We start from the raw sequence: 12,043 nt of genomic DNA, 5'->3' as shown, positions 1-12,043 counted from the left end.
CCCCGAGCACGTTCTGCATACCTCGCTTCGCCCCCGGTACCCCGCTTCCGTCTCACGTCTGTCCCCTCGCTTTCCTGCACGGCTCCGGCTCCGGCTCCGACTGGTCTCCCCTATCCTCATCCTTCCCCTCCGCACAGCACCAAGCACCAGCACCAGCACAACACATCGCAAGGAACATTATATCAATCTAATACGCAACCACGCGCGGATTTGTTCGCCCCGCTGTATCAAAACGACGTCCCCGCGCCCCTCGTCCCAGTCAACAGTCACTATAGTGCTTGCTATCGTTAACACCCTCATCCTCGCGCTGCAACATCTAGTTTTCCCGTCCCCCGTCTCGCCTCGCCTTCTTCTCTCCCCTCTTCGTTTGTCTTTTTCCGGTGCCCCGGCGCCGTACTTATTCCTTGCCGCTAATTATCAGCGCCAGGCGCACCCCCTACTTCTACTGCTACCACCACTACCGTACGGCTCGCATTTGTATATTCCACTAGTGTACGTCGATATCGATGCGGCGCTCCGGCCTCCCGCTCCCGCCCGCCCTGACCCACCCGACCTTGGTATACTGTACGGCGCTCCGCCGGCCGCGTGCCCCCGGAGTGCGCCCGCCGCTAGTTCAACCCACCACCATCCCCCTCACGCTCGCTCGCGTCACGATTCGTCGTCTCGTCTCTCCGATCCTGTTGTCCACTGCTGCTGCTGATGTGCTGGGCCGCGTCGTGCTGGGCCGGCGCCGGCCTTCCCGCCCCCACCGCCCCCTCTTCCCACTAGTCTTATTTTGAATTCGTGCCACCCACTACTACTATATTCTCGCCTCGAGACCTGCGCTCACGACACGCCTCCTACACTACACCGACGCGCCCACGAGCCCTAATCGCCGACACGTACCGTAACTGCGGGCTGCGCTGCGCGCCCGCCTTCCTAATCTTGTGGTTTCGGAGACCTGTGATGAATGTTATGAATCTATGCCTTACTTTCCCTTGCCTTGCCTTGACTTGCCTTTGGGTGTGTGCTTGCTTCTTTTCTTGCGTCGTTGGGGATTGAGTGTTGAGCGTTGAAGACGGCGTTGGACTTGAGCGCGGACTTGTAGGCCGGGCTTGAGCTTGAGCTTGAAGCCGCGCCCGCACCATCGATCGATGGGTGTGGGGAGGTGCGGTCGCGCGCGCGGCCCCCGCGCCTTATATACCGACCACCCGCCGCCCGCGCAAGTTTAGGTCGTATATGGCGTATTCAAGGATCCAAGGATGACGGATCACGGCCCTGACTAGGCTGCGCCCACCCCCGATCTCCCGGCCGCCTGCCCGCGCGGGCAGGCGGTGTGCGCGCGGTCGCTCCGACGGCTCGGAGGGCTCGGAGGCTAACGCGAAAACTTGGCACCTCGGAGCAGCGGCCGGCTGGAGTGCCGCGGTGGACTCCGTCTGCGTTGGGCCGCCTCTCGCGCGGTGGTGCTGTTCGTTTGCGTTTAGCTCTGGCGTTGGCTTCGGCTTTGGTTTTACCTTTGGGCCTTGGCGATGCGCGCTTTCAGGTTGGGTACAGACGTACGTACCTAGTGCTTCCAGTGACGGACCTCGTGCTAGGCCTCATCATGCTCATCATACTCATCATTCCGCCATCTCGCCATCAGATCAGCGCGCGATCGGTTCGCCCGTGAGGGGGTCGTGTTCGCCGCTCGGACGCCGTGAGGGCACGGGGCGCGGGCTTGGGGTGCTGCTGCGCGGCCGCCTCGGACCTCATCTCATTAGACTGCGCCAGGTGATTTGCACCTCGAATCGTGCGGGGTGGTCGCTGACTAGCGCTGACTCCTCCTCCTCCCCAAGGCCGTGTCGGGCAGCTTGGACACCGGATGCCCAGGCTCCGCGCGTTTCGTTGAGACGAGTATGTCGTCATCAGCGCACCCCCAGCACCTCGACTTATGATATGTATGTGGTATCCTTCTCTGCTCTTGTTCACGGCACCCTCGACCACGCGCCATCAAGAAGGCGTGTATCCGGCAGCAACAGCAACAGGACCTTCCTCACAACGTGCGCCGGCGTATGTAAGAACGTACGTACGGCAAGCGGGCCTGGAGACCCTGAGAGCGGTGCTCGCAGGACGCCTACGTTCGCCCGCGCCGAAAGGACATCAACGACGCGCCGGCGCCGTAATAAGTGATTGAAAAGTCTTCAGGCGGTCGCTGGGCAGGGGGGCGTCCTGTGGCCGTCTCTAGGCTCCGTTCCGGGCGTAATGTCAGTTCGTCGGTGACCTACGCCGCCTCCGGTCGAACCGGTATCTACATATTTGATCAGTGGGCACAGTGGCCTCCAGAGATCTATGAAATGACCACCCGGGCGACGCGGAGGGCACTTGGCAGTGGCGGCGCACGGTGCGAATGTGTGCAAAAGCATTCGTAGCTCGTTGAAGCGCGAGGCACTGGCTCAGCGGCGCATGCGTGCAATTGCAATCCCATGTGTTAACGTACCCACTGGCCATGGTCCACCGGACTCTCCCCGACGCGCGCCCGGAAGCCCGAAGGCCTGAAGGTGGTGATGATGGTCAAAGTTGGTGGTTCCGCAGTGGGGAAGCGCGCGGAGAGAAGCTCGAGCCTCGCAGCTCGCAGCTCGGGGAGGCCGCCGCCCGATCACCATACGCATGATCACAGGCACGGCCGCGGCCGCGTTCGTGACCTAATTGCCGCCTGTGAGCGCGGCTGGTGAACGCCCAGCTCTGTCGGCGAAGTCACCGAGCAAGGAACGCGAGAGGCCCAGAGGTGGCATGGCGGCCGCACAAATCCAATGCAGCGCGCCGGGCGGACCGTACGTACATTGCGCGCGCGTGCGTCATTAGCACCGGCTGAGTCGACACCGGACTCACCTCCGCGCCGGGGACCTGCAGATACAGCGCGATGCTATGTGGTCGGCGTAGCGCGAGGGGAAGGCGACCGCGCTGAAGTCGGACGGTACTAGACTCGCAGTGTGGATGCGATGTCTGTGGACTTTCGCCTATGGTGAACCGCCCCGGAGATTGATCTTGTCGAGGCGCGTTGCCCCCGGGTGAATTACACAGGGCGGAACAGTGGAGTCCTGGCACTAAGGTCCTGAGCGTACACAAATGTCATTCTTCCTCGAAGCTCCGCGCGTGGTGTAGAGAGCTAAGTACCTGGGAGGATCCTGGGCAGAGGGGGTGTGACCGCCGCGATCAAACAACTCACATCCGAACCGAACGTAATACACCCACAGCCGCCGTCTATTCCACACGTCCCACGTCCGCCCGCTCTCCGCCTCCGCCCCGTCAGCGGTCACGCGTCCAGCACCAGCTGCCCGTCCCACACATACTCCCGGAAGACGTTCGGCCACCACCGGACCTCCGCCCCGCCCGCGCCCCCGGAGAAGAGGGCGACGCCGGCGCCGCCCTCGTCGCGGCAGACGTCGCCCGCGCGCTCCGCCTCGTCGACCATCTCCTGCGTGAGCCCGATCGGGAGGTCCTCCGCCGTCGCGATCTCCACCGTCGTCCGCGGGCCGGCTGCGGGCGCGCGGGCGCGGTTCCGGTGGGCGTGCGGCGATCGAGAGGGCGAGGGGCGAGCGAGGGCGGATTGGGTTAGCCGCGAGTGCGGAGGAGGTCCGAGAGGGGGCGGAGCGCCGGGCGGAGCGGGGGAGGCGCCGAGGGCGGGCGGGAGAGGTGGACGGAAGGCGTTAGCGGCCGGTGCAGGGACGCGCGGACCGACGGAGAGGGAGGGAGATGGGTGGCGGCGCGGGGGAAGAGAAGGACGGCCGTAGTCAGCAATGTGGAACGCTAGCCGAGAAGACGGGCGGAGGGGACTCACTGTGGGTTAGGATGCCGACGAGCCGGGCGGTGAAGGCCGCGGCTCCGTACGGCGGCGTGTGGAGGACGGAGAGGCCGGAGGCGGCGAAGGTGCGCATCTGGATCGGTGGGTTCGTGAACGAGGGGAGGAGGGGGAGCACTTGCAGAAATGTGTTGGGCGGGATGAGAGCTGCACATCCCGATATGCGAGTCAGTTCGCAGGATACCGACGAAGACTGGCGAAAAGGCGATGGATGAAGAGAGACGCGACGCACCGACCCCCCGCGCGCGGTTCCACCCGCCCCAGACCCCGTCTAGCCCCACGATCCCGCGACGGCGCATTATGCCCTCGCCTCCCTTCCCTGCCGCGCCGGAGCCCTCCAGTACCCCAGCCAGCTCGCGCGCGAGCCCCTCGTACCAAGCGCGCTCGTCGCGGACCATATCCTGAGTCACCGGGGCATTGCTCATCTGCAGTCCGAGCTGCGCGAGCGACGACCGGATGAAGGTCGCCTCCTCCGGCTCGACGGGCGCGGACGCCGAGGGTGTGGACGACGCGGCCGTGAGCCGTTCGTTGAGGTCTTGCGAGAGCTTGACCATGTCCTTCCACTTGACCATGAGCGCCTCGAGGTCGGCAAGCGAGTCTTCCATATTCGACTGCGACGTTGCGGCGGTGGTCTCGACGGAGCGGAGGATACCATCTAGATTACGAGTGAGTAGAAGGCGAGAGAGGTTGATAAGGTGAACCACGAACTGATCCCTGACCTGCCGAGCGGTCGTGACGAGGAACCGACGGCACTCGAGTCTGCGGCGGCAGAGGTGGACTTCGACTGAAAAAAGAGCGTAAAGAGTTGATGCCAGGCATGCGACACGGGAAACACACCTTCCACGCTTTCCCGAGTATGCTTCTCCGGAGAACGTTGTAGAACGGCTTGTCGCCTCCCTTGCGGAAGCTCAGTCGGATCATGCGCTTCTCCGGCGAGTCATCGTCCCAATCGTCGTCAGAGTCTGGCTGCGGGGTGGCAGATCGCGAGGCTGGAGCGGAGCGAACAGCAGCTGGGAGAATCGGTTGCTCCTGGGGGGCAGGCTTGGGAAGCGCGGTACCACAGATCTCGCACTCTCGTAGCAGAGGGCTGTTGATGAAGGTGCACGCAACGCACGCAATCTCACCAGTCGAACTGGCGACAGCTGGTACCGGAGGCGAAGGCGCTGGAGATGTCGATGTGGAGAGGCTCAGTCGGGCGAGGTTAAAGGAGGACGATGGGAGCGATGTCGAGATCGAGGAGAGTGGAGGGGTCGCCTTGGTGGGGATGTTGATCGGAGTCTTCGACATCTTCGAGCGCGGGACCCCGCACAGTGAACACACTGGCGAGGAGGAAACCCGAGGGGATTGCGATTGCTGCAGACTCCGCACTCCCAAAATTCGACCTCCCGATTAGGCGTCGAAGGCTTTGGCGGTGGTTGACTGAGACTTGTAGATGACGATGGAGGTTGTGCTTGAGGCTGTGCTGGTGTTGGAGGCGAGTTGAGGTATAACGTGGCTTTGGCGGAGCTGGTGAAGAGGCCGGCGTAGTACTCCGTCCTGCCAACATGCTCCAGATCGAGTAAGAAGGATCGCGAGAAAGGATGAGCGCCGTCGACGTAGAACAGTCGATGTGTGGTCGCGTAAACGGTACCGGATTGGTGATGTGGTGCTTTCTGCGGGCTGCGGTAATAGCTTCAGCAGTGGCATCAGTATTGAAATGATGAAGACATACCCATCATATATGCCCACACCTTCCTGAGATGTGAGAAGGGTCTCGTCGTCGAACAACAGTGCCTGTACAGGGATTGTCCCATCCACGCTAGAAGTGAACCGTTTCAGCGCCATGGCTGGCGGCACGCGACCTAAGATCCGACTCGTTAGAATCGAAGATAGACCACTCAATGCCTGATGCATACAACAAGAGGAAACGCGGTCTTGTGACTATAGCTGTATCTGTATCCGATTGTGAACGAGAAGCAGAGAGAAGCGATGCAGAGTCAGGTGTTCTGGCGCGAGATGACCGGGTCGCCTGTCTACAGAGGTTCAACGCTCAGTACGCATGTACTAGGGCACATTGATGGAACGAAAGTTTACCTGGCGGCGCACGGGCCTCGTACAAGTGCCGATGAGTGTTGGGCTAGAGGAGGAGTACGATCTCAATCCGAGAGTCCGACTGGCGCTTGTTCCAGGCCGCGAGACACGACATCGCTTATGTAACAGATAGACGCCTACCTCGTTGCTATTCACCGCCAGTGACATCATCATCCTTCTCTCGTCTCTGACAAACACGCTACTCACCCGTTTCCCAGTCTACCAGCAAGATGCGTATTACCAGCTGCGTATGAGTTGTTCTCCTCAAAATGGGTTGCTTATGGTTTGCTTGTGTCGCAGGCCGTACATTTTATCACTAATCACACGCTAGCCTCTCTAAGTCCACTGCTAGCATGACTCACATGCACTGGTTCTGGCGTATTATTCTAGCGTGGAGACTGATATTTCCAACACAGTACCTGCCAAGGAAGAAGCTCATGTCTATCACCTCAGCTGCTTCGTGTCCGGCCTCTCACGGTAGACATTTGCGCAGCTTGTCTGTTTCTTTCCCGGAACCTCCTCCAAGCGTTTTTCTGATGATCTTGACATGCATGCTACCCTGAACGTCGCAGGGTAATACTGCCGGTTCCTGCCACGCCCGGACTGTGCGTACAAACATCAAGCACGTTGTGTCATGGTCTCTCGTTGGCGGTGACCGGTCTCAATCATGGGAGCTTGAGACATGACCAGCTGAGCAATCCCACTATACACAAGCTAGAAGTCGCAATCCCTCCGTGTTCTCCCTCGCTCTTCCGACGACTTGTCGAGGAACAAGCACTCCCGTCCTTGGCAAACCCTCACGCGGTCGCTGCCTCAGACGTGCGTTCACATACACCGCTCGCCGACCCGGTGCTGCAATCCTACTGGCCCGTCTCGCCCCGCGCCGCCATAACACCTCTCATGTTTGTGAGCACCGGCCTTCGGCCAAGGATTATCCGTGCGAAGAGTGGACTCGTCCACTCACATAGACTTCACCGTGCATCCGACCAATCGCCTCTCGCCCGCTGACGCGGCTTCTCGCTCCGCCATTCAGCCCTCCATCGCACCGCGCTCTTCGCAGATGATGCTGAATGTATCTGTGCGTCGGGGAGCACGCCCTTCGCACCCCGAGATCTAGACTATGCTCCCCTCTGGGCTGCTCGACGCTCAGTGAATGGCTCCACTGGCGAAGTGCGAATGCCGAGACTGTAGAGGTTCTGGCGCCGCAGTCACACCAGCATCCCGCTGCTCTGTTCGTCCCGAGACTGCATGCAACGGCCCGCCCTCTGAATGCTTCCTTCTTGCGATGCAGTTGGCTAGCTGACTAGGGGGTCAGGCTAAAGTACTTCGCCGCGCCTGGGCCGCGACTTCCCCGGCTTAGCGTGGGCGGAGACTCGGAGGAGCCAACCAAATCGTTCTTTGCGTCATTGGTCGGAGCCGATCCCTAGCGGTGTCGCGGCCATTGTGGCAGGTGTACGTAGATGGATTCAGGGTGGAGGACGGAGGAGCGAGCGCGGGCAGGGTTGGCGATGCTCAGACCCTGTGGCCGTCCGCGCACTCGAGCTGCGCGCAACCCAATTGGAGCTCCTGTGCCTTGCGCACGGAGCTCGCGTGAACCACCACGTACGTATCTGCGCCTCTGCCTATCCACGAAGCTTCCACTTCAATGAACGCAGTGAGAGCCCCCGTGGAGCGCAAACAAGCCTAGGGCCTAGTGCACAACCAGCCCGCTCGACGATGAGGCCTGCGCCGAACATAGAGCCCGAGCACACCGACCCCTTCACCTGCGCAATGTGCTCCCCCTCCCCCGCAATAGAGAGAAGCCCGCGCCCCACACATACGTGTGCGGTCAGCATCCCCACAGCACTTTGTGTGGGGGGCGGGGGCGTGAGTGTGCTTCCCGCGCCAAGCCCGGGGACGACGGGCTTGCCTGAGACGGTGCCCGTGCGCACATGCTGCCTATGTATACCGCGGGGCGAAGTGCTGCTAGACACGGGAGCACGGGGCACGAAACACGAAGCACAGAGCACGGGAGGCAGACGGCAGCAGGCGTGCCTCGTACCTGAGCACAGACAAGACTCGAACACGAGCCCGAGCGTGCGGCGGCGGCAGGCGATCGAGGGCGGCGGGGAAGTCGGACATGCGAACGCGAACGCGGATGCGACACAAGGGGACGCTGGATGCAGGACGGGTCCGGGGCGGCGTACATAACACGTGCGTGCGTGACAATTGGAGATGCGGTGGGTGCGGGCGCGGCTCTAGTAGCAGTACGGTACATCCGTGCGGGTGCGTACGGGGGCAGAGGCGGGATGGGATGGGAGACGGGCGGGACGGCGCGCGAGGACCGCGCACGCGCGCACGCGGACACGACCCTCCCCTCTGGAGAGAAGGGGGGCGCGGCGCCGGCGCGGAGGCGGCCTCGGACGCGCGCGCACCGCGAGTCGGTCGTGTCGTGTCGGCGTGCATGGGTGTACGTGGCGTGGTCGTGGCTCGTGCAGGGGTTCGTCGTCTCGTCTCATCTCATCTCGTCGCGGTCTCTCTTTCTCTCGTGCGTCCGGGGCACAGGCCGCGCGGCCCCGCCCTGTCCGTGTCCGTGGATGATGTCGCGGGTAGTATGCTGGTGGTGTCGGGCAATAGGATGATGCTGCTGTATGTGCGATGCGGTGCGAACGCGGGTCTGCAGCAGCGAGGAGGACGCGTCAGCACGGGATCCTGCACAAGAGCACACGTGGACGAGCGCGAGTGGACGGTGGGAGCGGCGGCGCGAAGGTTCGGCCTGTGCAGCGCCCACCGCGCCCCCCAGTGCGCGAGGAGCGAGGGGGCGGAGACGCCCACGTGAGAGAGCACGCACGGCCAAGGCGGTTCCGGGCGGCGCAGTGGGAAGGCGGTCGCGCACTGGGAACGGGCGTGCTGCGGGGTGGGAAGCCCAGTCCGAGCGAGGGGTAGGTGTCCCCACGCTCGTGCTGGGCTCCCCAGACCCTGCCTCCTCCTCGTCCTCGGGCAGCGCGCGCCCCGCCGCGCACTCGTGCTCCATCGCTGCACACCCAGGGCGGGTTGCGTCACCTGGTGTGCGGGGGTGCCCGGCCCCGGGCGGGGGGCGCGCTGCCACCGCTGCTCACACGAGCGAAGGGCAGGGTGAGAGTGTGGCGAGCGCACCCGGGAGGCGGAGGCGCACTGGCCCGGTCGAAAGGCAAGGAACCCGAACGGGCAGATGACACGATCCGGAGGTCAGGAGACTCACCAATAATGCGATAGTGTACAGTATGAACAAAGGGTCATCACCGGGACCGGGTCGAGCGCGAGGACCGTATTGACACACGGTCCCCCGCGCTGCTCCCGTCTGCGGTCGTCGGTGCGCTCGCGTTCGTCGGCGTCCGCTGCCCGTCGTGGCGCTCGACGGAGAGGCTGAGCGGGCGCGACTCCGAGCCCGTATTCGTATTCGACGCGGCGCTCGAGGCGGTGATGCCCGTTTGGCTCTCGTCGGGTGAGATGGCGATGAGCGACGGTGCCTGCGACGTGAACGACGGTGGGCGGTCCGAGTATCCGCTCCACTGGCTCTGCGCGTCCGAGTCCGAACGCGGACGTGCGCCGGTGTCGTACACGCCGCGCGAGCTCCCATTGGCCTGTCGCGGCACCGGCGACGTGCTGACCGGGTTCGTCGCGACGGGCGAGTACCCCGCGAGGATGGCGGGGATCGGAGAGGAGATGGCGGTGGGGAAGGAAGGGGGTGCGTAGTAGTAGTCGTCCGCGCCGTCCTCTGGAGGCGGCGGCGTGGGCGGCGGGACGTCCGCGTACGACGTGTCTTCACCTGGGCCGGGGAGCCCCGACGTGCCCCAGGGCGGCGACGTGGAGCTCAAGAGGGCGGTCGTCGCGTCGGCGGGCGGAGAGTACGGTGGCGGGGGTGCGGGGACGACCGTGCCGGGGAAGTACCGAGGGACGAAGGGCTGCGGGCCCTGCATCGGCGGGGCGTCCTCAGAGGCGTCGGTGTGGAACGACTCGCCGTCCCAGTCTGGGTCGGAGGCGCGGTGCTGTCTGCGGCGATTCCGACGCTCGCGTCGGCGTGCGCGCATGCGTCTGCGGTAGATGCTGATCGTCACCGAGAGCGCGAGGACGGCGAGGAGGCCGACGCTGCCGCCGACCGCACCGGCGAAGGTGGCGACGCTGTGCGCTTTCGAGGTGCTGGACATCGTCGTAAGTCGTCGTGGAGGAGGGTGGGGGGCGCGGGGGCAGAAGCGGGTGGAAGTGAGGTGGGGGACGAACAACAGGAGCAGACGAGAGGGCGTCCAGGCGGCGAGTACATATTGAGGACGAGGATCAGGAGCCAGCGAGGAGTCGTTTCGGGCAGCGAATGGGATAATTCGGTGCGTGAGTGAATGGGTGATCCCGAAATACTAGCGGGAATTATACGCACAACCTGGCGTTCCCGGGATCCTTTGGCGCCGGAGTTCCAGTGCCTGTCCCCGTCTGTTGGCCCGAAGCGGCGGTCCCACTAGACGAGGGAGGAGTCGACCCATCTCCATCGCTTGCGGCGCCGGCGGTGTACACTATGCTGTCCAGGAGCAAGACCGAGTCCGGTTCGACCTGCATCGTCAGCGAATGCGCCCCTTCCGCCATCCCGGTGTGGCTGAAGATGAGTGTGGTAGGTTGGAACCCGGTGGCATTGGGTGACCCTGCATGCTGGTAAGTCCCAGCGGTGTGCGAGTCCACCAGGAACGTGAGATTCATGAACGTCGGCGTCGAGTTCGTCTGCGCGTTCGCCAGGGGGATTATAGCATAGACGTACACCGCCGAGCCTGGAACCGCATGTCAGCACCGTCCGCCTGAGCCACCCGATTGGTTGCCCAGCCAGGATCCCGTGACCCACAACATAAGCACGCACCGGTGAAGTTGAAGGCGGCGGTCACGAGGGTGTCGACGAAGCCCGCATCATCACTATCGAAGTTCGGCGTGAAGAACGGATTCGACGTCGGGCTGCTGTCTGTGTCGGCTCTACTCGCGACACCCCGCCTTTTCCTCGCCACTCGTCCTCTTCTCCTCTTTCGCGAGTCGCCGTCGTTGTCATCGTCGCCCTTCTTGCCGTCGTCGCCGTCGTCGTCACCTGTCTTCGCAGTCGTCTGGGTCGCTTTCGCCGTCGAGGAAGTGCTCGAGGGCAGATCGTCGCTGTCGACCGTCGGGATGATGTGCGTCCCGTCGTGCCACGTGCCCTGCGACGCCAGCGACGGGTCCGGCGCGAGGCACGTCGAGCACGACACCGTCGAGGAGCGCCAGACGACGCGGGGGTATAGACGATCTGCGACGCGACGTCGTCCACGGTGGTGTTCACCCCGCCGGCGCGGGCGAGCGTGAGAGGCAGCAGAAAGGGCAGAAGCGGCGGCGACAGGAGCAGCACTATCCATGCGGGGCGGGATGTGCGTCGCCTTGGCCTGGGTAGGGGTGTCAGCGTGATGGTTCCGCCGCGCCGTGAAGCCGAGTCCCGAGAGCGCGACTCGCCTCATAGCAGAACGTCAGGAATAAGGATACAGGGGGCTGCGTGCGGCGGCGTCGTCGCAAGCGAGCGTCTTGAGTGCGTCGCGCGCCCTTGGCAGAGATTCGGAAGCCGGGTTGAGAGGATAGGCGGAGAGGAGGACGGAGGGGCGAGCGCGGATGTGGGAGGCAAATTTGGATCGCGCCCGGGGGGTAGGAGCCTTAAAGGGACGACGGGGAGGTAGCGCGAGAAGGGGAGCTCCCATCCGCGCAGGAGCGGGCGGAATTTGCGCGTGGGTGGAGAGGGGCCCCGCCTGTGTATTCGGGGGCTTTAGGAGGCGGTCGATCGCATAAGCGAGGCCGGGGACTACGCACGGAGTGGAGAGCCGGCAAGGCAATGTTTTAGACATCGTGCGGGGCATGGGAATGCGCTCGTCCGGGCAACGCCGTGCGCAGTGTGCGCGGCGGGAAAGAGAGGGATCGCTTGTGCGGCTGGTGCGCGAGGCTTGTTGAGAACGCGCTGTAGGAAGGCTTATCAGAGACTATGCGTGTCGCCGCCGCGCCGGAGAAGGTCGAGAGCCGCGAGAAAAGGCGGAAACCTCCCATCTGCGCAGAAGAGTATTCAGTCCACCCACCTCTTCGTTGAATTGAGCCTGATGACGATGGGTGGATGCGCTCAGACTAGCGCTTCTGCCAAGCCTGGCGATGTTTGTG

The 12,043-nt window shown here is 63.6% G+C and overlaps 2 protein-coding genes across 2 annotated transcripts; both read right to left on the bottom strand.

The window, feature by feature from the left end:
- Nucleotides 1–3,271: 3,271 nt before the first annotated feature.
- Nucleotides 3,272–5,641, bottom strand: BXZ73DRAFT_105843 (EAP30/Vps36 family-domain-containing protein; the record flags this gene model as incomplete). The annotated part of the gene is made up of 7 exons (XM_048016403.1): nucleotides 3,272–3,495; nucleotides 3,797–3,964; nucleotides 4,050–4,472; nucleotides 4,526–4,601; nucleotides 4,655–5,104; nucleotides 5,179–5,476; nucleotides 5,529–5,641. 7 exons carry the CDS (start codon nucleotides 5,639–5,641, stop codon nucleotides 3,272–3,274), a joined length of 1,752 nt encoding a protein of 583 aa, XP_047873299.1.
- Nucleotides 5,642–9,144: 3,503 nt separating this feature from the next.
- On the bottom strand, nucleotides 9,145–11,739 carry BXZ73DRAFT_92501 (uncharacterized protein; the record flags this gene model as incomplete). The annotated part of the gene is made up of 6 exons (XM_048026377.1): nucleotides 9,145–9,223; nucleotides 9,311–10,045; nucleotides 10,362–10,659; nucleotides 10,746–11,070; nucleotides 11,154–11,283; nucleotides 11,705–11,739. The coding sequence occupies 6 exons, from the start codon at nucleotides 11,737–11,739 to the stop codon at nucleotides 9,145–9,147; spliced, it is 1,602 nt and encodes a 533-aa protein (XP_047873298.1).
- Between the last annotated feature and the right edge of the window lie 304 nt (nucleotides 11,740–12,043).

Source organism: Epithele typhae, assembly GCF_022376455.1.
Source record: "Epithele typhae strain CBS 203.58 chromosome Unknown BXZ73scaffold_72, whole genome shotgun sequence".
NCBI lineage: Eukaryota > Fungi > Basidiomycota > Agaricomycetes > Polyporales > Epitheliaceae > Epithele > Epithele typhae.
The sequence above is the reverse complement of the archived record's forward strand: the minus strand, read 5'-3'. Positions and strand labels throughout refer to the sequence as shown.